This window comes from Pteropus alecto, unplaced genomic scaffold (genome assembly GCF_000325575.1).
Source record: "Pteropus alecto unplaced genomic scaffold, ASM32557v1 scaffold398, whole genome shotgun sequence".
In the NCBI taxonomy this organism is placed as follows: domain Eukaryota; kingdom Metazoa; phylum Chordata; class Mammalia; order Chiroptera; family Pteropodidae; genus Pteropus; species Pteropus alecto.
Window position 1 is genome coordinate 5,760,785 of NW_006442497.1, and position 26,349 is coordinate 5,787,133.

Here is a 26,349-nt window from a genome sequence, read left to right on the forward strand (position 1 = left end):
TATTTCCTTGATGTTACAGTGACATCTGACAGTGACAAAGAACTTCACATTTTGTACATTTCTTTGGTCACCTTTAAGTATTAGAACAAATCACTCTTCACTTATGATTTTTGTGTGAACCTCGCGGCTCTTCACACGCAGCTTGTTGACCTGGGACTCGGCGATGTCAGCCCGCTCCTCAGCCTCCTCCAGCTCGTGTTGGATCTTGCGGAACTTGGCAAGGTTGACGTTGGATTGCTCCTCCTGAGAAGAAAGCATTTGAGAGTATGAGAAAATGGACATTTTCTGATTCTTATTGCCTTTGTTACTGGAAGCAGCTACAGGATTTGTTTTGTGAGTGAGAAAGCAAAAAGGTTCTGTTATTTGGTGATGTACTAATTTGGGGACAGGGCATCCCATATAGTTGCCTCAATGAATGAGTGGGTGGCAATCCCCCTGCCCAGTCTCTCTCATTTAACTCTCTTCCTGGCAAACCTAAGATGCTACAATGATCACAGGGAGATCAACATAGCAGGAATCTGAGTCAATCTTGTTTCTGTGAAACAAACTTTAAAAAGTAGGCACAGTGGTAGTATTAGGTACAGAGAACCTTAAGGAAGGTTTCAGAATTAATAGAAAGTTAAGAAAGATAACTGCAGCCAAATGAAAAAGAAATGCCCTGAGATGGATTTATCATGAAGTTAAATAAGGTTTAATTTTCAGAGCCCTCATTCACACAGCCCCTATGAGTGCTGGGAATATAGTACTCCCAGATGGGAGTTGTAGAGTGTTCTAGATAGGGAGGGAATTGGGTTTTAACCAAGAGGCATTTCTGTGTTAACATGTCTGGAAAATTACTTAAAGAGGTGTCAGAAGAAATGAACCTGAATTTCTGAGGCTCCAGTAATTTGTGGTAAATAAATACTCATTTTCATACCTAGGTTTGTATTCCCAATCTTGTGTTCTTTGCTTTAAAGAAAGCCTCTTACGTTCTATAAAATTCAGGTTCTACAAAACCTAGACTTGCTCTTGAACCTTTCTCTCACTGTGAAGATACTCACAGCCTCTTCAGCTTGTCTCTTATAAGCTTTAACTTTGGTTTGTAATTTGTCCACCAAGTCTTGCAGTCTGAGAACATTCTTGCGGTCCTCTTCAGTCTGAAACGAAAAAGGTAGCAAATGTGTAGTGTCATTATTTGAAAACAACTCATTTTTATTTTTATGAAAATAAAATTTGGAACATATGGAGACTGGTCACCTGGTAAGTGAGTTCCTTCACTCTTCTCTCATGTTTGCGAAGACCCTTGACTGCCTCAACATTGCGCTTCTGTTCACTTTCGACCTCATTTTCAAGCTCCCTCACCTAGAAGAGAACAAAGATGTTTAACTGGCTGTAACTAACTTGCTGTGTGAACGCGCTAGGGATTGAATGAAGTGGTGGGGACCCACCCTGGCCTCCAGTTTCTGAATCTGCTTCTTCCCTCCCTTCAGGGCCAGCTGCTCAGCCTCATCCAGACGGTGCTGCAGGTCCTTCACTGTCTGCTCCAGGTTCTTCTTCATCCGTTCCAGGTGGGCACTGGTATCCTGCTCCTTCTTCAGCTCCTCAGCCATCATGGCTGCCTAATTAGCAAATAAATCAAGAAAATAAGGAAACTTGGTAGTGGTGGGTAGCACACACATATCAGTAAAACAAATGCTCATCTTGCTCACATCAGTGATGGCCTTCTTGGCTTTCTCTTCTGCATTGCGAGCTTCCTGGACAATGTCCTCCATCTCTCCCTGGATTTGGGAAATGTCTGTCTCCAGCTTCTTTTTGGTGTTGATCAGGCTGGTATTCTATTTTAAATTGATAAAAAAGGAGAAAAGCACATTTAATTATAAATATTTACATTGTCAATTTTATTAATGTATACAGGCATAAATTATTGCCCTGAGAAATGTTCAGAGTAAACACGAAATGAAGAGTTGATTCTAAGCTTATCTCTTCTCTTCTTTCTACCAATATGTCTGTTAATAAAAATTCTCTTGAATTCTTTCAGGTAAAATTTAGTTTTTGATATCAAAGATTTTTGGCAGTTTATCAGTGGTTGCTTGTAAACATAAAGCACTACCCCCACCCCAAGAAAAGATTTAAAGTGCTGTACTACACAGATCATGAAAAATTGATTATTAATTTTTAGGTGTTTATTCATCTTTGTTGGCTCTACTTTTAAGTGCATAGATAGCATTATTATTGGTACAAAAATGATCCAAGAATTTCTTATGTTTTGGACAGTGTTTGAAATATTCAGTCAATTCAAGGATGCTAATAATGAGTAAGAAAAATGTTTTATTTTGATTTGAATTTAAAATTTTTTGTAATGTGTGATTTTAACATTTCTGTGATGACTATTTTTTTGTAACTTTTAAAAGTATACAATAATATATGTTTACTGTAAAAAATAGTAAAACATACAAATTAACAAAAGAGAGATAATTATTGTACTCTCACTATCCAGAGATAACCATTGATAACACTTTTGTTTATCTTTCTAGATGTTTTTCTGCATTTTTTAAAAAAAGGATTATGCTTTATATATTATTTTTAAGTTGCTTTTTTCACTTATTATATTGTGAACATAGAACATCTTTCCATGGCAATAAATGCATACTGAAATGGCTGCATGTTAGCATTGTGAGGATAGACCACTATTTATGGAATAAATTCATTACGAATCATGAATGCTGACTAGCAGTAATAATTATCTCCATGAGTTTGAACTTATGAGCTTCTTTTTATATTCCATAAAGTTAGCTTTATGTGCATACATGACACATAAATATTACTTGGTGGCTTATTCTTTCTCTATTTTATTTGCTTATCTATTTGCAATTTGGAGTTGCAAAAGAGATGATAGCCATCAATGTTGTATATATGATTAGTAGAGAGTTTTCTGTGCTCTTTTATAAAAGTTTCTAGATCTTGAAATTATTTCAAATCAGCATGATCATGCCAGCCCATAAATATTTGTGAACCAGCTAGACCCCAGTATGTACTTACTGATGAACATTTTCCAGAATTCCAGGAAGGGACCCTAGCCAAGATTACTTCTTACTTTATAAACAAGCTTATCCTCTCAAATTGTCTTAAGCCTCAGGGAGTATATTTGCTCATCCATAGTCCTGAATCTCACCTGGGTGTGCAAGAGTTGCACACGCTCATTAGCATCCAGAAGCTCTTGCTCTGCCACCCTTCTGCTCCTCTCAGTCTGTTCCAAGGATGCCCTTAGCTCTTCAATCTCAGCCTGCAATAGGTTAGCTCTGCGCTCAACCATTGACAGTTGTTCTTTAAGGTCATCTTGACTTCTTATGGCATCATCCAAATGTAGCTGAGTGTCCTACACAGAAAGAGAAAATGACTCTTATTCATGCTCCAATGAAAGCAAATACAAATTTAGAGTCATGTATACACATGATCTCCATAACTTAGAGTAAGATTACACAGGAAAAACCTGCAAGTCCTTTTAATGACAAATCTTTTGTAGCCTATGGTAACAACTCTCAAAAGAACATGATGGTATATTATTTTAGATCACAAGTCATAGAAAAATACTATGGCTTATGCTACAAAATTTTGAATAAGAAAAGAATCCTTAGATATCAGCTAGTCTGATGGTGTTATTTTATATATATTAAACAAATGTAGTCTAGATAAGTGATTTATGCAGTGGCATGTAACTACACTCTCTCATCACTTCCACTGTCTCCTCATGCCCACTTTGTCTTCTCTTCTGATGATAAAGTAAACTGTGTTCTGTGCTTTCCAGAATTAAGCTATTATTTAGCTGTGTACATAAAATTTTCAAATCATATTTAGATGATATATAACATATAGTCCTTCTAAAATATTAAAATTTGAGTTACATGATAATACCCAGACTCTATAACACCATGTGAGTTTATCATAATATACCTTCAGTATTCCTTGTGTGTTTCTAAGATTCCTTATTGCCTCAGCAGCTTGGCGGTTGGCATGGTTCAGCTGAATTTCCATTTCATTCAGATCTCCCTCCATCTTCTTCTTGATCCTCAAGGCATCATTTCTGCTCCTGATCTCAGCATCTAGGGTACTCTGCATCGACTCCACGATTCTGAGATGGTTCCTCTTTAGTTGGTCAATTTCTTCATCTTTTTCAGCAATTCTCCGGTCAATCTCAGATTTCACCTGATTTAACTCAAGTTGGATACGAAGGATTTTGCCTTCTTCATGTTCAAGGGATGCCTTTAGAAAAAGGGGCATTTAGGTTATCTAAATGTCAAGATCAGATAGCTTTTTTTGGTACATTATGATGATTTCTTCAAGAAGGCATTAAAAAAAAACAGAAAAATTTTCATATATCTTAATTTAGCTTATGAATTCTGCATTCCCAAGGTATAATTCAGTTTTCTCACTGAATTATACGGGTTATCCCCTAAAGGTTTGCAATGTGATTCATCTCAGTTGCTGTTGATTTTTCACCTTATTTGTAATGCATAAGTGAGCAAACAAAACATGTACCTCTGCTTCCTCCAGGGCAGCCTGTAGTTCACTCTTCTCTTGATCTATTTGCTTTTTTACTTTCTCTAATTCATGGATATGTTTTCCTCCCTCTGCAATTTGCTCAGTCAGGTCAGAAATCTCCTCTATGGTTTAATAATAAAATACCAAAATCAGATGAGAAAAATGAAACATTGAGAAGATATCATTTTTGAAATAGAATGATTACAAAGACTCACGCTGTAGGTTCTTATTCTCTCGTTTTAGTGTTTCAAGTTGATCTAGAGATTCCTCATAGGCATTCTTCACCTTGAACAGCTCAGTGCTGAGAGAACGAGACTCCTTCTGGGAGGACTCAAGCTCAGCCTGAGTTTCCTCATACTTCTGTTTCCATTCTGATAGGACCTGGAAGTACATTGGAACTAAGTGTCTGTATCATGCCAATTTCCCCCTAGAATCATGCCAATTTCCCCCTAGAAAGCTGGTCACTGTGGGCTACCTTGTCAAAGTTCCTTTGCTTCTTATCAAGAGCTGCACAGGCAGCATTAGATCTTTCCACATCAATCATGAGGTCTTCTACTTCATTCTGGAGCCGCTGCTTCGTCTTTTCTAGAGAAGCACATTTGGAATTCACAGCTTCCACATGTTCCTCAGCATCCTGCAGACGCTGGGCCAGCTTCTTCCTGAAAAGTTGGTCAGTGTGAGTGACTAAGAGTAGAGTCAAAGTTATTGCAGTCGACTTTATAAAGCTGCTAAGAAAGCATATTTTTCCCAAGAATTTTTGCTCCTTTGTCTACAAGTTAAGGTTTTGTAAAATGTCTTCTCAATATCCATTTTTCTGTTCTAGAATTACATTTTCCCTAATGAATTCTTATTTTTATCTAAGGAGTCGTCAGACATATTTATGAAGCCATTTGTCTGTGTGTGGTAGAGGAAGAAGAAGTGGAAGTGGAGGGGGATGCGGTAGAGAGAGAGAGCGAGAGAGCGAGTGAGAGAGCGAGTGAGAGAGCGAGCGAGAGAGCGAGCGAGAGAGCGAGCGAGAGAGCGCGAGAGCGTGAGCGCGAGCGTGAGAGCGAGAATGGACTTTAGATGACTGAGCAATGTGAGGACGTGAGGGTGAGGAAGAAGTGACCACATGAAAAGGAGTCATATCACCAAAGAATGTTATCATTGAATAGGATTCTTAAACATTTTCTCGTATGGTCCTCTTTGCAAATGAGGAAACTGGTCCAGAGTGGCATGTTCAAGGTCATACGATTAATCAGTAACTTTCTGGGTTTGGTCAGCCCAGACAATAAATATTCCATTATTACACTTCTCAAGTATCATCCAATTTTTACTGCTTTCTTCACCAGTCCATTTAATTTATGCCCTCTCCCAGCCCACACTCTTATCTAGAATACTCCCTCTGCAAATGCTTGTCACACTCTCTCATTTTGTATGAAATAAATTTAGGGAAGCTTCCTTCACTGGGAATATAATGGTTATTTTCCTTCCATGTGTAACTCCCATGAGTTTTATCCCACAAACTGTGTGTTATTAGTGAATAAGTTCCTTATATTAAAGGAAATTAATTTTACTTAATTTATAAAGGATATACTGATAATTATTCATTTTAGTGGAAATAAATTTAAGATGCTTTTGTAATACACCAGAATGGGGAGAGGGCTGTGGTCACAGCCCATTCTCCAACGGACATACACAGGGCTATAAGAAGAAAAATATAGTGGAACCCCCACTACTCTGCACTAAAATAGGCTGAAATCCTTCACCTATCTCCATGCCTGGGATAGATTCCTTTGTTTTTCCTTTGAGTGTTTTTTTAACATTTATTTCTCTCTGCCTGCCTCTCTCACTAAGAGCCTGTACTTGGCCTCCTCCAGCTCCTCTGTGCGCTGGATGGCGTCTGTCTCATATTTGGTCCTCCACTGGGCGACCTCGCTGTTGGCCTTGGACAGCGCCCTCTGCAGCTCAGCCTTGGCTTCCTGCTCCTCCTCATACTGCTCCCGCAACAGGTCACAGTCATGGCGGGAGGACTGGAGGGCGTGGGCCAGGGCATTCTTGGCCTGAACCAACCAAAAATTGCAATGTAAGTTTATGTTCTGATCATCGATATTCTCTATGTGAACTTCAATAGTGTCTTCATGCTACAAAGTTCAAGTGATTGAAAGTGTCAACAGGAGAATCTCACCTTAGCCTCCTCTTCTAGTTGCCTCTTTAATTCTTCAATCTGTTGTGTAAATGCTTGTTTGCCTCGGGATAGCTGAGAAACCAGAGCATCTTTCTCATCAAGCTGTCGTGAAAATTCACCTGTGAAAGACAAAACATGAGTGATTTAGTTCTAGGTTGTCTAGATGAAGAATAATTGAAATAACGAAATAACATTAGAGCTCTCTAATTTTATATAATGGAAAGATAACTCAAAAGCTTTGGTACTATTGAGAAGGATATTACTTGCTCCTTCAAAAATGTGTGAGCTTACTTTGGTATTTGAGGATTTGGTGGTTTTTTGTTTTTTTGTTTTTTTGAGTAATGTTGAGGCAATAAAATTTTCCTCAGCCCAAGGAGCTTAATTTTTTCCAGTTATAGCTTATAAACTATTCTTTTTATCATCTCACAATAAAAAGATGAAAGAATAAAAATTCAATGGTAAATAGGTAGACATGGTTCAAGAAATGATTTGTATTTGGTTGGTATGTGCAGGTGGAGGCTTGCCTTTTATCTTCCAGCACTCCACAGGCTGGTCATATGTTTATTTACTAACCTGATTCTGTTTGTAAACGTGCTTTCTGGGCCGACAATTCATTTATTAAGCGTTGTTGCTCCTCTTCCTTTGCTTTCACTTCACTAAGCTGGTCTTCTAGTGTGCGGCACATTTTCTCAAAGTTTCCCTGCAGTGGGAAGTACAAAACAGCAGCGATGATACATTGCTATTTGCAAGTCTGGGATTTGGTGACCTGCAACTAATTATGGAAAGAAACTGAGTTGTATTTACTTTTCTATCTAACTCAAAGCCCTGCATGGTGCCTTGGATGTAGAGGCAGGTTTTTTTTTTTTTTCTATAATTGTACTTTTTCATGGTATTAGTAACAAAGTTTAAAGTGATTTCTACAAATAAGATATGAAGTCTGAAGTGATGGAATTCAATATAGTACTGCCTATTATGAACAATTTTAATATTTGAGATAACATCTAAAGTGTGTATAGTTAGATTAGATATAGTCACATATAAACTTGATCATTTTGAATTGTTGCAAATAAAAATGAAAAGGGGACAAATTAATAAAGACCTTGGCTTTGGAGACAGTCTCCATATTACTAGCAAGGTCATCGATTTCCATCTTCATCTCACTCTTCTCCTTCTCTAGCTTCTGCTTGACCCTCTGCAGGTTGTCTATCTGCTCTCCGAGCTCAGCCACACTGTCCATGTGCTTCTTCCGAAGAGCAGCTGCTGTGGCTTCATGCTGCAGGGTGGCCTCCTCCAGGTCCCTGCGCATTTTCTGGAACTCAGCCTCCCTCTTCTTGTTCATCTCGATCTGGGCTGAAGTCGCCCCACCAGCTTCTTCCAGCCGCTCGCTGATCTCCTCCAGTTCCCGAGAGAGGTCAGAGCGTTGCTTCTCTGCTTTGGCCCGAGAGGCCCGCTCTGCCTCGATTTCCTCCTCCAGCTCCTCAGTGCGGGCCTGGGAATGACATCGACATTCATGTGAATTCATGGCAGTTTTGATTCTTGTAATGCCCAGAAAAGGTGGAGGTCATGTACTTACCTGTAACTCCTTGATCTTCTTCTGCAGTTGCATCCCAAGGGCCTGTTCATCTTCAATCTTGCTTTGCAGATTGCTCATTTCAAACTCTTTCCTGTTAGAAGAACATCATTAGCTCACTGTTGATTCTCTTAACAGTCTTCTTTTTTATGTATAATTGAAAGTCTTTATACTGCTGGTGTTGAGGAAGTGAGTAGTACATGTTTTACAAGTCAATAATTACTATTTTTATTAAATAGAAAACTAAAAGATGTCATTGTTTTTTTTCCCCCATATGCATGAAGTAATATTTTAGAGCTCTTTAAGGCATATATTTCATCTGAATTGACAGAAAATAAGCAAGTTACAATCGAATTATATCATACTCACTTTTTGAGTTTCTCATCAAGTTGCTGTTTGTCATTTTCTACATCCATTGTGGATTCTTGGGCCAGTTTTAGGTCACCCTCCAGTTTTCTCTTGGCTCTTTCTAAGTCCATGCGAAGTTTCTTTTCTTGTTCCAGAGATCCTTCAAGCTAAATTTATAATGGATTTTATTTATTTCAGTTCTTAAACACTGAACCTTATGTTACTGGCCTTCAAAGATACAGAGAAAATTTTTAAAAGACACGAAATACTCTGAGAACCTTAATTATTACTTGCAAGCTAGCAGTTAAAAGTTTATGAGCATTATTTATGGTTACATGTTATAATTATTTTGCCTTAAGGGGAAACACAATATTTTTCACACTTACATCATCCACTTGCTGCTCTAGCTTGATTTTAGCTTTGGTCAGGGTGTTGACTTTGTCCTCTTCTGCCTGCAGGTCATCCAGGGTCTGCTGGTGGGCTTCTTGGAGGGCCTTCTTCTCCTTGGTCAGCTTAGCTATGGTTTCATCCAGGCCTGCCATCTCTTCTGTGAGGTTTTTCACCTTCAGATTTGAACAAGTTACAGAAATGTTAATGACATTTTGTTGTCTTGATGAAAAACATGGTAATATCTCAGTATGACATCAGCCTGATGGAAAAAGGAAACCATAAGCTAACCCAGGCCAATGTAGCTAAAACATATCAGAGATAAAGGTCAAGATAAGTAGATAGAAATGGTAAAGACTAAAGATATGACATAATTATGGCAGTATTTTCCTTTTGTATTCAAGAATTTAAAAATAAACTTTCAATTAAATACTTTAGTAACTTGTAAAAACTCTAAAATGGATCATGTATTATACCTTGTTCTCTGTTGCATGCTTTTCCTTTTCAACCTTGGCCAGTGTCAGCTCAAGGTCATCAATGTCTTTCTTTAGTTCTGAACATTCATCCTCCAGTTTCCTCTTCTTGGCCGTCAGCTCAGCATTGATTTCTTCCTCATCCTCAGCTCTCTCTGTCACCTCTTTGATTTTGGCCTCCAGCTGGATTTTGGCTTTAATTAACTGGTCACATCTTTCCTCTGCATCAGCTAAGCCTTCAGCTTCCTAAAGAGGGAAATTAAATATTTCTATTTGTCTAAGCTATATCTGCAAACATGTACTAATTTATTAAAAGGAGGAAGAAACTTCAATGGCTCAACCAGTTGGTCAACACATATGCCAACTAACTTGCCAACTTTTAAAAATCAAAGAGAGAGAATGTTAATAATTTCAGTCTAGTGTAAGTATAATAACAGATTTCCTCTAAATACCCATACATGGAGGGTCAAATCAGGAAAATAAGCCTTTTGACAAAATCTGTACCTTTGCCACCTTGGAAAAATCACTTATTCATTCTAGGACTCAACTTTCTTACATTTAAGGAGGGATTGATTTAGCCTTTTCTATCCTGATTAAAAACAACATAACTTCTATTTTATTCATAAAAATATCCACTAAGGAAAGACCATTCTAAACTAAGAGAATTTTCTACAAAGAAAAAAAAAATGTCTATGGATATTTTTATGACTTTGCTCAGTGACAACCAAACTGTGTATGAATATACATGTGAACATACGCAGCATAATTTATGACTTTGTATCTATTGCTTCTTTAGGTCTGAGTCTTAGTATTTTTGAAAGGCAAACAATTACAACAAGTGTTTAAGTGGAAACCATTTATTTATAAACCTTAAGAAAATTTTCATATCAAGTCAGATAGTGTTTGGATGATGAGATGTTGCTGAACTATGCAGTGTATAATACTCACAGCTTGAACCTGGAGTTGTAGGTCATTTTTCTCTTGCATCAGAGTTACCATTTTCTCTTCAAGTTCTTTCCTTTTTGCCTCTGATTTAGCCAGATCTTCTTTGGCCTTCTCAAATTCTTCCTTCATATTGGCCATCTCCTTCTCTGTCTCTGCACTCTTGAGTAAGGGCTTGATCTTGAAATATAGCTTCATCCAGGGCCAGTGCTTCACATTCATGAAAGCACGGATATTGTACTGGATGCAGAAGATGGATTCTCTGTAGGAAAGGAAAAAAATATGCAAATGAAAAAGAATGTGGAAAGTGACAATCTCCCAACAAAAGTAATGACCATATTGGATTCAACTAAGAAAATTTGGAGAAGGAGGACTTGTAGTTAGCCCCTTACCTCCTCTCCATCATCTTCCTGAACTCCACCCTCATCAGGTACCCTCTGCAGATGGCTTGAGTGCGTGTGATGAGTTGAGCCAGTTTATCGTCTCGCATCTCCTCTAGTGTTCCCAATAGGCCAGCTTTAAAGAAAACCTTGTCAAAAAACAAGTTAAGTATGTTATTTCTATTCTTGAGAAAATCTAAAGGAGCAGAAATTCTGATAGAAGTTTGCATTGGTGATACCTTGGTATGACCGAATTTGTACTGGGTGTGGTCAATGTCAATAGACCCTAGAAGTTTCTCAGAAGCCTTCTTGCTGTCAATGAACTGACCCTCTGGAATAGCACTTGCATTTAAAACCTTGTATCTATCAGAATAAAAAGAATATTAGAATGTGGTTTTTCTTCACTGAAATGGTAGCTATCATTGAAAAAATTATAGATTGATTTTTGGAGAAAAAACTGCAGTCCGATAATCAAACAGCACTTTATGTAAAACTTGCAAAGATAGGGTGAAAAACTTATGATAGTATAAACCAAGACTTCTTTCTTTTATGATCACTTTTCAAATAATTGCATTTCGGTGTTCAAAGAAAAGTTAAAAATGTTTAAATTACATTGCAATTTTGATATAGACTAGCATATTGAAAGGGATAGATAATGAGACACAAACCTCTGTTTGAAGTCTGCATAAAGGATTCTGCTTGGGAATCCCTTCCTGCAGATGCGGATGCCTTCCAACACACCATTACACCTCAGCTGGTGCAGGACAAGTTCATGTTCCATGGCCCCTAAAAGAAAGATATGTTTTCTGTATAAAAGTCTAATGAAAAGTCACACCAGCGTCTTATTTGGATATTCAAAATATCTTACCAGGAGTTTTGGTTTCATTGGGAATGAGACAGCGTACAAAGTGGGGGTGAGTGCTCCTCAAGTTTGTCATCAGTTTATTCAAATTCTCCTAAAGCCAAATGAAAAGTTTTAAAATAACTTCTGGTTGCATCTACTTGAGAGTTCCTATCAATGATCTGTAATCGATGTACTCCCATTTCACATTTTAATGAGCTGTCTCAATGAAAAACAAATCATGCTAGCCAAAAGAAATCATATACAAGCATAGCTACAAAATTACAGATTATACAAAACCAGTCAACTTCAGTTTATTTTTCTCAAGCACGGCCAATCATAGAAAATTTGTATTGAGACTTTGGTCATATGAAATAGATGTAAATGAATACAGCGGTTGCTTTTAAGAAAGGGTTTGATTTCATGTGAAATTTAATACCGGACCATTTAGATTTGGGGCTTAAAGAGGATAGAGTTCACTTATCATAAGGTTTGATGTGAAGAGACACATTTTGGGTCTTGTTACATTTTTCCTGAGACATTTTTCAGATTTTTTTTTAGTATATCACTATTCTTTTCAGTTTCACTATAGATTTCTTAAAACTTTTTCAAGTTATGATAATTTAATTTTTTTAACAATAATAATCCTTGGAATTTAAGAATATACTGTACCCTGAAAAGAGCTGACACTGTCTGGAAAGAAGAACCCTTCTTCTTGCTACCTTTCTTTCCACCACCACTTTCTGAAAAAAATATAAAAATTAAAATTATTTGCAACAGCCTTTTAAGTACTATTCATAGACACCAGGACTGCCAAAATTCCCTTTGGAATTCAAATTTGCACTTATTCATCTGTATCACTCCTGCTCTTCTTTCCATATCTCTCCTTCAACTCCAGGTTTGGAAAATATAAACATTGGCTCACAACATAAGCATTCAGGAAAACAATAACAACAATAACACCAACAACAAAAGAACTGTGTATGGAAAGGGTAGATTTGGGGAAAGGATGGGACTCCTCTAACCAAATCAGCAAAGTCTATCCCCTGGAGGAAGTGCCCAGAAGACAGAATAGTAATGCCTCCTTAGTGCACATGTCCTCTAGAGAACACGCAAAGTTGCATGCTTGGTCCCAGGTAAGTGAGCTTCTGTTAACCTGCAGGGAAGTTCTATTTCCTGTGCTATTTGCCTGTGCTTTCGTACTGTTACTTGTACATATGGTCATAGGGGACTTAAAAGAACAGAACTTCAATTTCTCAAGCACTAGTGCCCTGACAAAGAATTTCCTCATCTCCAACTTAGCTGGATCCTTAAAGGAATCGGTACAATTAAAATGTTAGAAATGAGCTATAAGATCCTGAGCATATTAATGAACCTCTCTGAATCTCCATTTCCTTATTAGTGAAAGGAATTCATAGTGTCAGTTTTAGTTCTGAAAGTCTGTGATCGTAAGACTAAATATACTTCATTTCATTAGATCTATACTGGCCAGTATTTTCACATTAAGTTTTGCTTCAATGGTATCTGTCCCTGATAAAGAGTATATTTCTGTTTTGTGGCTCTTACAACATATTCATGATATTAAAAATGACCTGCTTCAGCATTTGGTCCCCCAGAGAAGAGAAGAGCCAGAGTCTTCATTCCAGACTTCTGGTACAGCCCGAGCACGGTCTCGTTCAGGGGGTCCTTGTTCTTATCAAGCCAGCCGGCAATGTTGTAGTCCACGGTGCCTGCATAGTGCACCAGTGAGAAGTGGGCCTCAGCCTTGCCTTTGGCAGGCTTTGGCTTCTGGAAGTTGTTTGACTTTCCAAGATGCTGTTCATAGAGCTTGTTCTTGAAGGAGGTGTCTGTAGCCTTGGGGAACATGCACTCCTCTTCCAGGATGGAGAAGATGCCCATTGGCTAAGAATAGAAAAAGGGGAACAACAATGATGAGTCAGAAAAATATGCTCCAATAATTTATGTACTTGGTGAAACCTGAAAATATAATGTTCCAAAAGAAGACTTGGAATGATAAGAAATTAAATAGGCATGATAGTACTTTATTGCCTCTTCTCTACTACTGAAATATAAAACAATTATGTACCAAGGACATACAGGAAATATGTTTGCTAGAAAGACTCAATTAAAAAAAAAACTCAATTAAAAAAAGAAGACCATCTGTGCCACTTGACAAACTTTATGTTCAGAGTATAAAATTAAATCTCAAAACTACCATTCCAAAGCTGAATTCTTTATCCCATAAATGTATATATCTACATACTTTCTTCCCTATTGACAGTATAACTTCCTTCACCTCAAATCTAGATATGACAAAAGTATGAAGAGAAGAGAGATTATGGATAATGACTAGAAATGATCCATTCCCAAGCGACAAATACATCTCATGTAGTAGCACTAAAACTCTTTGTACTCTAAGCTATGTTCTCCAACACTGTGGAGTTAAGTGATGATAATTTAGTTTTGCTTTGTAAGCAGATTGACTCTTTTCAGTGGCAAATTTGATATGAAAGCCCGAAAGAAAATTCAACATTGATGATTTTGCTTCAGTCAAAAACTGTCTCCTAAAAACTATTTTGGGTGCTCCAGAAACTGAAATACTATAGAAAAAAAAAACAAATACCTTTCTTGAGGACTATATAGTTTTGATGAATAGTAGAGATATTATATCATTTAATTAAAATATCTTTTCCCCAAATTGGGCAGACTAGTCTGCTTTTACATTCTCCTCTCTCATATTTTTATGAATTTTGACATTATTTGAAGTTTTTGTATATGTAGTTCCATTTACTTTTCTCTTTCCACTGCTTAAGGTTAGGGTTCACACATGACAATGTGCCTTACTGATATCAATAGGTACATGATGAGTTCCTACTACACTTTTGAAAGTGTTTTAATGATTATGAGTTTTAACATTTTCAGAACTGATATAACTATTGTTCTACCCTTTTAATAATGGGGAATCCAGGTCTCATTTTCCGGGTAAGGCTATAGAGAGTTTTGGTGTTTATTTAGTAGTCATCAATTTACTCAGCAGTCATCATAGTCTTAATGACTACAATGATTGAAGAGCTAACCTTTCAACCTTTAAGACATCTTTATATATCCTGCCTTGATATACATGAAGGATGATGTACACACAATACACATCATCATGAATTCACCAGTTCATTACAGTACTCAGAGGACTAGCTGTAATTTCATTCCTTTCTCCCATATGCATGAAATCATGGAGGAATAACAGAGAAAGAAAATGAAGTGATTATAGGGATAAACGTGACTGTGTATGTGTATGTGGTAATCATTTTTCTATAAATTACTTTCTTCATTAATAACAGATCACTTGTGACACACCTCACAACTGATCAGAGTATACAAGTATGTCATAAAACACCACTGCTTGTTCTTTGAAAATTGGGATTGTAGTTAAACATAGGAAGGTAGACTATTTGTTTTTCATGTTTTGAAGGTTTGAAAAGTCATACAAACCTTCTCAATGAGCTCAATGCAGGCGGCCAGATCCATCCCGAAATCAATGAACTCCCACTCGATGCCTTCCTTCTTGTACTCCTCCTGCTCCAGCACAAACATATGGTGGTTGAAAAACTGTTGCAGTTTCTCATTGGTGAAGTTGATGCACAGCTGCTCCAGGCTGTTGAACTATAGAGAATGATAAATATAGGAAATTACTCATAATTTCAGTATTTGAATCTACAGAGCAGCTGCTAATATTTCCTTACAAGTTTAAGACATTTTCAGTTATTAAATTACAAAGATTCAGATTGTTTTCTTAATATGTGAAATAATTCTAAATGAAGAAGAATTGACTCCTCAGTTCTTTGATAGTCAAATAACTTCATGAAGTCATACACATGAGACAAAATGCTGTTAAATGAGGACATCTTTTAATTTTTCCCTTAGAATAATTTAAGAAAGTGTTTCTATACTCATCTGCTTGGATCCAGGATAGATGTTGCCTATTTTAACATTTCATGGACCATTTTTGAGGCTTCTAGATTTGAAAGACTAAAACTCTCTCTCTTTTTCTATTTATATCTATTTACTAGTTTTCATATCTCTTCAAAGACCCTTCCTTAGCACAAATTCCATTTTTTTACTTTTGTAAAGATGATTTTGAATATTCTAAATGACTGAGGATTTGCATTTGCTAATTTCTCATCAATTCACTACTAACATCAAAGATCTCAAAACCAGCAATGTCCAAGACCCCGATGAAGTACTGCCTGGGCTGCTTGGTGTCCAGCTGCTGGTTGATGCGGGTGACCATCCACAGGAACATCTTCTCATAGATGGCTTTGGCCAGGGCACCCACTGAGTTGTACACCTTCAAGAACAATGGTAGTTTAGTTTTTGGATTGAAAACAATAATAGACCCCTGAGTCTCCTGTGGTTTAAATGAATCTCAGAGGGTTTAAGTCGTTTACCTGCTGCACAGTCTGGCCTTTGGTGACATACTCATTGCCGACCTTGACCCTGGGGTAGCAGAGGGCTTTGAGCAGGTCAGCAGAGTTCAGACTCTGGAGATAAGCTGCCTTGTCAGCAACTAAAAGGAAGAAAGGATAGATGATGTTATGGCTGCCTTGTCAGCAACTGCAGAAATGAGGTGAGAACACTGAAACCAATCACAGCTTACACAATATAAGGTATGAATGACAATGGCACAAGAAAAAAGTTTCGCTCAAAGAGTAATGCATAAATGTGGCAAAAATCTATTTATTTGATGATACCGCTTCAAAAACATTGCCACCTTTCATGCTAATTTTAGTCATTTTTTTGAGATGATAATTTGGAACTTGGGGAATTGATGCTCTGTGTGATATTTAAAACATAGCTAAAGTGGACCACAGAGAAAAATAATTTGAGGAACTCTGACCTAGATGAGTAGTGACAGGAAAATTCAGATCTGTTTCCCTGCCCCACCCCACCGCCAGTGCATGTGGGCACATGAATTATTCACTAGAATAAAAAAATGTCTTAATTAAATAGCAAATACTAGCTTGCAATAACACAATGAAGAACAGAATGGGCAGAAATCACTTCTCCATGCATCTGCTCAGTTAGGTAAAACACCAGGAAGTGTCTAATTCCTTTTCCCCGATACAGTCTCCCATCATCAGATAAGTCAAAGAGAGCAAAAACATAGTCGATGCCTCTGAAGAGCTGATGGTGTCAATTCTATCAATTGAAAAATATCAACAGGTAGTGGTACCTTCTGTGCCATCTGGCTCAGCTTGCTCTTCCCTTTGCTTTTGCTTGAATTTCATGTTCCCATAATGTATCACAGCTCCTGTCAGCTTGTAAATGGCCACTTTTTCATCAGTGCTGAAACCCAGGATATCCACAGCACTCTGGAAAGAGTCGAATTTAACTCACCTCACAATTATTACCATGGCAGACTCAGGACACTCCTACTTTTTTTGATCATGCCTTGTCATATTTGACTAACACTTTGTCATTTTCAAGAGACACTCATACCTATCACCATTTTCTTCCACATAGCAACACCAACAGGTATGTATTGGTCTTTCCATTGAGTTATGTGGACAGTAAAGACATAATATGACTTGTCCACACTCACTCAGCCAGGACTCAGACATGGTTTTGGATACCGAGGCCAGCATTTTTTCCATTTCTCCACATTAGCCTGGCCTTGCTGCACATACTTCTCTTAGTTTCATTGCTTTCCTTGCTCTTTTCACTAGCCTCACAAATCTATTTGCTCTTTCTTCTCCCACATTGTCCTAACCTAATACATAATCAAAATCTATCTTCTCACCCAAGTGGGCATGGAGGATGCAGTTGGGAAGAGGATCGGAGGACAACAGCAGTGGCTTGAATTTTTCTCCATATGTCTATCAGGTCACAGCTGCCCATGAGATGCCTGGCAGTGAACTTTACCTGGACATTATTCATGTAGGGAAGAGACATTTATAGAAAGTACTTTCTCCTTTTATTGAAGTTATTTTTGAGTCTTTTTTCTCTATTAGATTATGATAACCTTCTTTGTTGCCATGGGAGGCTTTGGAAAGTCTTGTACAATGGGGGCAGGCATCAGAGAATGTAGAAGAAAGTATGTTTATTTACCACACTTGTCTCCTAAGACTCTTTCCTCAGGTTATTACCTTCCAGTTCCAGTTCACTGACTCTACCTATTTACAGAACTTAGACATTATTACAGAAGTCCTGGAGCAAGACTGCTACATCTTTTTAAACTTCTGATATTAGGGAGTATTTCTCAATTCTATATGTTTCAACACTTGAATATAATAATATTATAGAGAGTAAGAGCTGATATTTATAAGATAAGGGCAGATAAGTAGTTTATAGACTTCTTGAAAATGATATTTTAAAAGAAAAGTATATTTGCAAGCAACTTTAAATCCTATGTTTGGAATTCTGGGATATTCCCACTGGTATTAAAGTTAAGAATAATCAAAGAAGATTGATTATTCATAAATTTAAAAGAAAACATAAAATATGTATAAAAAATAAGCCAGAATAAGTAATAATTCTTTTTTAAAAAAAAAGAGGAGGAGAGAATTTCTTGTTCTAAAAATAAATGTAAAGGCTTCATGGAATCTGCAAAAGAGTATTTTTGAGGTAGACAATCCATTTCTTCTTACATTACATAGGGAGGAGAGAGTTATATTATTTGCCCACAGAATTATATTCAAAACAAAGTTTGTGTTTACATCTGATTATAAAGGAACTGTGGGAATATCTGTTATAAAAAAAAAAGTGAAAATACAGTAGCTTTTCCCAGATTCTTGGGTGTAGGGTCTGGCACAAAATAAATATCACTATTGGAGTACAAAAATTGATCAAAAATGACTGATAAGAAAAAACATAAAAAGAGCCAATTAGCCAAAGAATGACAAAGACCTAACATTTATTACAAACACTTAAAATTTCTAACATACGATGGAGGGACCATTGGGTTATCTTCTAGGGTAGGAAAGCCTGAAAGGTAGTATTGCCTATTTACAGTCTTTTTGCTAATGCTATCCACTCGTAATAGAGGAGAGTGTTGTATACTGGAAAATAAATTTGCCTTTTTCTTTTTTTTATTACTTACATCTGTGGCCATCAGCTCTTCCTGATCATCAATGCTCGGCACTGTAATTTCACCTTGACTGACGAAGGCAAAATCATATGGATTGGTGGTGATCAGAAGCATTTCTGAACACATGAAAAAGAATAAATATATTCAGAGTTACTTTGGTCATCAAAAAACATTTCAGAGGGACTTCTTAGAAAGACTGTTATTGTTTTTTGGTAGAAATTAAATTTCTTACCAATAAGCTCTGGTTTCTTGTTGGACATGATTTGATAAAATATGTGGTAGCTTCTTTCAGCCTTCAGCTGGAAAGTAACTCGGGACTTCTCTAGCAGATCTAGAAGGTAAATTTAAGCGCATTTAAAAGAAAAGTCCACAGTGAAAAATGAAATGTTTGAAAATTTCATACAACATAGATAAGAACAAGATTTTAATACATATCCCCAAATAAAAAGATTCTCAATCACTGATATTTATTAACTTACATGTTTCAATATCTGCAGAAGCCAGTTTGCCTGTGGCACCAAAATGGATCCTGATGAATTTACCCTTAAAGAGGCAAAGGAGGACTTGTTATATATATTAAAAGTCAGATACTATTTCTTTAGTTATGGAAGAAATAGATGAAAAAGTATTGCTGCCAGATGTACAGAAGAGGCAGTGCTGATTCTCACATGAAAAGGAAGACCAAGAAACTTACAAAACGAGAGGAGTTGTCATTTCTCACAGTCTTAGCATTGCCAAAGGCTTCCAGTAAGGGGTTGGCGCTGATGATTTGATCTTCAAGGGTCCCCTGAAGAGAATTGAATAAGATAGATAAAGGAACTCTAGAAAAGATGAGTTGCAGTCTGCTAAAATAACTTCCCATTGACCTCTCACCCCCACCTTTCCTTTTTCCCTCTTTGCAGTATTCTGTATCTTTTGGGTAAGATTTTCTAAAGTGAGTGAGAAGGAGGACAAATTGGAGTCAGGGGGACACTAGAGTGACATGGCATTGATTTCTATGTCCTTCAGCCCCATTTTTTTCCTCCTAACAAATGGTTGTGAGAACTTCTGCACATTGAACCTGCCAATACATCTCACTCTCATAAGTCCTTCCAAGAGCGATTTTCCAAATCTGGCATTTCATGCAATTGGTTGCCATGATTCTCAAGTACCATGGTTACGTTTTTAAAAGTCTATTAGATCTGCCATCCTCGGATGAACATCATACCCACCTGCAGTTTGCCACCAGAAGCAGGATCCTCTTTTTTCTTCTCTCCAGTAACTGCAATTGTTGCAAAATACTGGATGACACGCTTTGTGTTCACAGTCTTCCCTGCACCAGATTCTCCACTGTCAAGTCCAGACAGAAGAAAAAGTCAGAATCTAAGGCTGTAGTAGTAACCACTACAAGTATCAAAACTCAGTAGAAAAAGGACATGAAATGTACATACGTAATCAGAATTGACTGGTTCTCACGATCTGTGAAAGAGAAACCGAAACGAAAGATAATGTAAACAAACAAACAACACCCCCCCCCAAATTTAGCACATAAATTAACATGGTACTTGTAAATTCAAAATTGTCTTTTAAAACTGCCCATTCACACAAAAGTAATAACTATAGCAAATAACTTTGCTTTTTAAAAATACATTAAAAAAATAAGTAGCAAAAGATCTTCTTATTTAATGTGTTAAACTTCCATTAACTTTAATGTGATAGAATATATAATACATTATTTCACCATATTATCCATGAGAATAAAGTATAAATATCAGATGGATGAATAATAGTTTCATGTCCCATTTGCCCTGTAGTTCATAGTTTAAAATCCTGTCAAGATATTACTGTCCTATCCAAAGTTTTATATAGTAACTATGGTAACTTGTCACTATGAAATTTCAAAGTTTACTTTTTAGAAGAGATGATATATTAGCTATAATTAAAATGCACAGTTGATGCCTAAATTTAGTTAAGTTTTAGCTGGAATTCACATTAATTAATTTGGATTTTAGCATAGACATCTAAGCAAAATTCATTATATTTTTGGAACTGGTACATTTTTATTCTAAATATATATCCCGAGTTTTATTTGTGCTATTTTGTTTTTTTCTGAACATTTTATTCTCAAAGTACTGGCCCTATGTCTTCTATGTTATCAGTATACAAATATTTTATAAGTGGCTAAGAAATTGTAATTATGGACTCACTCACCGGTCAGCATGAACTGATAGGCGTTGTCAGAGATGGAGAAGATGTGGGGCGGGGCCTCCTGGCGCTTTTTGCCTCGGTAGGCAGCCACCACCTCGGGGTTGTACACTGGCAGCCACTTGTAGGGATTGACCGTGACACAGAAGAGGCCCGAGTAGGTCTGTGGGAAATGACAAGGTTGCTCAATCAGCAGTCACCTCATTAATCTGCCTTGGAAATGTGGAGAGAGGGGCCTAAGTACTGTATAACTTCTCACCAGTCTTTATGGTTTCATTCATTTACTGCCTCCCTCTAACACCCACCGCTGTACAAAATGATTCAGTTTTCCAACTAATTCAGTATCTAGTAAATGGCTTTCCATGTGCATATTTTCAAATACATCAGAATTTACAACATTAACCAAATGATTGGTCAAAGATAATATTGCAGTAGCAAAGTCTGAAAATAAAGTTTTTAATTTGTTTTAGCTAATACAGTACACGGAGTTATTTAAAAATAATGTCAAGCAGGGCACTCACGTAGATCATCCAGGCTGCATAGCGCTCTTTGAGGTTGTACAGCACAGCGGGCTCATGCAGGTGAGTCATCATGGCCATGTCCTCGATCTTGTCATATTTGGGGGGGTTCATGGAGAAGACTTGATCATCCTTAACTGTGACAGTCTGTAAAGAAAAGAAGAAACCAGTGTGTATCATCAAGTAACAGAAGAGGATCAATTATGCCTCCCTCCGGTTTTTTTCTTTTCTCTTTTTTTTTTACTCACAGTTCCACTTTCAGTCTTGGCTGTCACTTTCCCCCCTTCCCTGCTCTGCACTGTTGCTTTCACATAGGACTCCTTAGGATCCGCCACAAAGACAGAATTCTTGGCATCAAAGGGCTTGTTCTGGGCTTCAATTCTCTCCTTTTCAGATTTTCGGAGGTAAGGAGCAGCCTCCCCAAAAACGGCCATCTCAGAGTCGGAACTCATGGTTGTGAGTTATTGATGACAACACAGCACCAGATGTGTGTACCTAGAGGGAAGAAACAGAGCTGGATGATGATCCAGAGTGCAGGTGGACATTGTCTTGCTGCTTTCGTGTTAATGTGCTTCATTGGCTATGTTTATGTCCTCACCCCTGCTTTTAGAGATCACTCCTGTGTACTATATAGAGGTTCTGAAAGATCACTGATTTGAAAGCCTTAATTGGTGGCTTAATTTTTGTGACACTTTAAGCCTGCATTTTATCTTCTATATCAGTTGAGAAATTGATGTTTCAATCAGCAACATTTGTAATGCCCCAAGTGTGTTTAGAATCTTTTTTTTTCCTACCTGCTTTTCTTCTTTTTCCTTTTTCCACACCCCACCTTTTTTGACATTGTGATATAAATAAATGGAAAATAACTATTAACAATGGCTTAACGATCTAAATAAACCTATTTAAAAACTCAAATATTTAGGCAAATTTTCCTCCTGCCTCAAATTTTTAATGTTGGCTTATAAACTGGATGTAAAACTCATTAAAATTAAATGTATGAAAAGGTAACATCTATTCTTTAAGGACATAGTCCAGGTTGAAAACACCTAATTAGCACAAGTAAACTCCCAGTTAACTGACAAGTATTAGGGAAGTAAAGAGGAAAATAAGTACAATGAAAGCTGAAAATCCAAGAAATAATTTTTTCTTAAGTCAAAATTAAGTATCTTTTATCAATTTTTAAATTGTGTGAAGATCAGAAATATTATCTAAACAAAAGATTAAAAGTTTCTTGAAGAAAAACATCTGAATTTTTAATAAAACTTTTGTAGCAATTGTATATTTTGTCTATATTTCTCTTTGTTTCTAGCTGGATTTTAGCATACCAATAGTTTTTATCTGATTCTTATTGTTTTAGGTCTCTTTTGTGTGCTCTGTTTCTTCTTCCTTCTCTCATTTTAAAAATACCAATCCTCCGAATATCTCTCCTGACATGGGCAGCCAGTATAAAATTTCAAGCCAAATAAATAAATGTAAATTTTTCTCGCTGACAAATTAATTGTGAGAAAATAAGTCCTCTTGCCCTGATGGCAAGGACAGGATGAGTAACCAGAGTTAAAGAAAGTGATCTTTGTGGAGCAGAAGAGGGGATGGTTTGTGGAAAGCAGTATCTTGATTGCCAACAACAATAGCCTCAACTTTTTATAGGCTTTCCAGAAGGAGTCTTGGTCTTTTGTCATCAGCATTGAACTTCCTCTCAACTTATAATGTTAGATATAGAATTCGCTACATACTGTATCTCTGAAATCAATGTAGTTCATACTTGTAAAAGTCTCTTAATGATACAGTAAAATTTAGAACTTTCAGGGGACAGATATCGGAACGTTTAATGTTAGGGTTTTTTTCCTTCAAAGGAGAAATGTTATTCTATTACATTGTTTTTTATTTCAGTGTTTGTTTTTACACCAGACAATTCTGAATTAATAATACAGTGTAGCCACAAAACACAGAAATGATGTAACTCTTCCCATCTCATATCTGAATCAGTCACAAGCCCCCAAGTATTCTGAGGCTTGTTGCAGTGAGTTCCAGAATCCGCCTGCACGGTGATAATTGCCTGAAGTTCAATAAGCAACATTCCCACACAAACAATATGTTGTCTATTTTCTAAATGAATATAGCTGCTGTATTAAAAATAAACTTATTTAAAATAAGTATTAAATATATAATAGGGTTTCATAATTATGTATATTCCTAACATAATACAAAAAGCTCAGGTCCCAATGTGGACTTGGAGGCGGTCCATTAAAGTTTTCGTTCTATGGGAGGCGTCCTTGGAAGCCACTGACTTAGATCATAGATGGCAAGAACCGAAGGGACCTTAGCAGTCACCTAGAAGCCAACATCCTCATTTTACTGATGAAAACTAAGGCTCAGAAAGGTGAAGGGTCATTCGGTGTCACAGAGGTACAAGTGGTGGTGCTTGGACATAAGCCCTCTTCTTTTAAGTCCAGGTTCAGTGTTAATTCCACTGCAACACACTATTTCAAGATACAGAAATGCCAGCTGCCTTGACCCAGGCAACTAGAGTCAGTGAAAAACCTGGATTGGCACCTAGAAAATTTGACTTCCGTATCAACACATTATTCATGTTACCATTCCATCTCTCTGATATATCTTTATTGGTTAAGTTGCAGCAGTTCACATTAAATATAACATGATCACTGCATTCTTTCTGAAGTTCTAACAACATGTAAAAGAGAAGAGTAGTTAAATTTTGTGTGGTTAAATGATATGAAAAGTCAAAATTTTATGAGAAGATATTTTTAAAGAGCAGCTCTTCATTGTATCCTATTCCCAATACTAACTAAGAAATAAAGTGGTATTTCTTTAGGACATAGTAATACAGAGATCCCTTTGTTCTTTAGAGTGTAATAATAGATTACTCTTACCTCTCGTTCTACCAGATGGAGAAGGTGTCAGGCTCAAAGCAGACAACTACTGTTGAAAGAAAAAACAAACAGGAGAATGCAGATTCTTTTATTTTTTTTTCCCATTTAATCACAAAATATCAGTTACTATTGTGCACAATGTCATCCTTAGGAATGTTGGAAAGAAAAATTAAAATTTGGGAGATAGTAGCCATCTCCCTTAAGTGAATAATTTATCAGGAGTGTAAAACTAGCTAAGTGTTCTTCCACGTATACATACCTTAAAGAATTTTGAGGAAGGACAGGACAGATGCATCTCGGCTCCACTTTTATAGAGACCATTCTGCAAACACAGCAGCCACCTCAGCTGTCCTAGCTGGGAACCTACTTGGCAAAATCATCTTTTGGCAATCTCTTTGCACAATATTCACTGACTGTGGCTGTGAATGGATATAATTAGAAATATTTTTTGTCACCTATAAATAATTTGATGGAGGATGATCTAGGATTTTTTACAGGCATTTGATAGGGGATGGGGATTCAGGGCTTCTAAGGCTGTTTCTACAGCTTTGCTGTTTCATCATTCATCACAGAGTTCAAAGCCAGGTTCCCACTTACTTTCTTGCTTATAAAATTGGTCTGACAACATGAGCCCGACGTGAGGAGTTTAGGACTAATTGATTTGTTAGCACTTAGAGCCATTAAGAAGCTGGGATGTATTGTAGATCTGATGCTATGATTGGAAGCAGTGAATGATAGATATTAAGGCAGAAAATTCCTAGCCCAGGTCAGGATTTTAGAAAATCACTGCAGTAGATTCTTTTAAAGGCTGGAAATCTAAACATGAAGGAGAAAGCAAATTCTTAGATTTGGCAGTGATGATGGACCAGTGGAGGAGTCATAAGAGATTAGAATAGATATAAACATTTCTGTTCCTTTTCTGGAGGACTTGTCATGGATATCTCCAGCTCATATGTTTTCGAGAGTGGGCAACAGGATGTGGTGTGATGTTCCATGCATGTTTCCACTGCATAATGGAAGAAGACACAAACATGCACACCTAGTTCACGGGCAAATCCTCATGACTAGTTGTAGCTCTAACAAGGTGGGTACTATATATATATATTTATTTTTTATTTTTTTAAGGTGAGAGGAAAGACATGGTATCCACAATACTCTGTGAATTGTGAAGATGAGTGGGCCATCACATATGCAAATGATACTTGTAAATTGAGTTCTGGTGGTTTTGCCACATACACAGCTGTTGCTGAATATGACAGGAAATCTACCTACTTTAAGTGTGTCCCTAAGATCTAGTGTGATATTTTTGAATGTCATCTGCTAGCTTAAATTACTGATTAATGTGATCACAGTTTTATACATCCGATTTATTTAGAATTTCTCTTTAACACATAACAGGTTGAATCTTCTATACTTTTTATTTCTTTTGATACGATACTGTGGAAGAGTTGATCAGACCTTTTTTAAAAAAACTCCAGTCAAAATGTTAGACTCTAAACCAGAAAAAGAAGAAATGTCTTCTGATTTTTCCATAATTTAAGATTTTCATGACTCACTTATTTTTACTCCTTTTGCAACTTAATATCTAAATTATAGACATAATAAATATTATCAAACACATGTGCTACTTTTGGAGTTAAAAAAGATAAAAGAAGAAACTATAAATGAGACCAAGACATGTAGACTGAGTTATATAGCCTTAGCTAATAAGGACTCTGCCTAAAAGTCAGAACTTTGATCAATCACAGAGAGACTGATCATTCAGATCTTGAAAGCTCTGAACCAATATAGTAATACTGTAATGGACCACTCGGAGTCGCTCAGAGAAACTTGCAGAGCTTGGAGAGAAGAGAACAAGGACTGTCTAAATAGAAACTGCAGAAAATTAATATTAAGCCTGCTTGTATTTGTGTGGTTCTTTATGATTAGATATCGGTGCAAGGAGAGTGATTTTATTTTATTTATTTTTTTATAAATTTAATTATTTATTTAAATTAGTTTCAAGTATACAGTACATTGGTTAGACATCTATATAGTTCATAAAAT

General features: G+C 36.8%; 1 protein-coding gene across 2 annotated transcripts; it reads right to left on the reverse strand.

The window, feature by feature from the left end:
- LOC102881232 (myosin-4) lies at window positions 1-24,584 on the reverse strand. Of its 2 annotated transcripts, XM_006922392.1 has the most exons (40): window positions 24,563-24,584; window positions 24,304-24,352; window positions 21,661-21,907; window positions 21,416-21,559; window positions 20,901-21,057; window positions 20,141-20,168; window positions 19,922-20,039; window positions 19,405-19,497; window positions 19,190-19,253; window positions 18,943-19,041; window positions 18,723-18,826; window positions 16,857-16,995; window positions 16,072-16,190; window positions 15,822-15,971; window positions 15,116-15,286; window positions 13,219-13,528; window positions 12,299-12,369; window positions 11,654-11,741; window positions 11,454-11,571; window positions 11,025-11,148; window positions 10,798-10,934; window positions 10,412-10,667; window positions 9,467-9,709; window positions 8,990-9,166; window positions 8,625-8,770; window positions 8,259-8,349; window positions 7,785-8,174; window positions 7,259-7,385; window positions 6,686-6,804; window positions 6,364-6,560; window positions 4,994-5,177; window positions 4,734-4,899; window positions 4,516-4,640; window positions 3,931-4,239; window positions 3,152-3,355; window positions 1,689-1,814; window positions 1,428-1,598; window positions 1,237-1,341; window positions 1,041-1,136; window positions 1-243 (listed from the first exon to the last, which is right to left on the reverse strand). In XM_006922392.1, the coding sequence occupies exons 3-40, from the start codon at window positions 21,862-21,864 to the stop codon at window positions 91-93; spliced, it is 5,823 nt and encodes a 1,940-aa protein (XP_006922454.1). In that variant the 5' UTR covers window positions 21,865-21,907; window positions 24,304-24,352; window positions 24,563-24,584; the 3' UTR covers window positions 1-90. The 2 variants fall into 2 exon arrangements, with proteins under 2 accessions (XP_006922454.1, XP_024895876.1); XM_025040108.1 differs by lacking the exons at window positions 24,304-24,352; window positions 24,563-24,584 and adding an exon at window positions 19,590-19,594 and having other exon boundaries at window positions 91-243; window positions 19,936-20,039; window positions 21,661-21,864.
- Window positions 24,585-26,349: the final 1,765 nt, after the last annotated feature.

Bases quoted from the DNA above. Each gene is read 5' to 3' on its own strand.
- LOC102881232 (XM_006922392.1), bottom strand. From the start codon at position 21,864: ATGAGTTCCGACTCTGAGATGGCCGTTTTTGGGGAGGCTGCTCCTTAC. The intron at 21,560-21,660 runs GTGAGTAAAAAA...TTTTCTTTACAG, and splicing joins CCAAGACTGAAAGTGGAACT to ACTGTCACAGTTAAGGATGA. The intron at 8,175-8,258 runs GTAAGTACATGA...TGTCATTCCCAG, and splicing joins AGAAGATCAAGGAGTTACAG to GCCCGCACTGAGGAGCTGGA.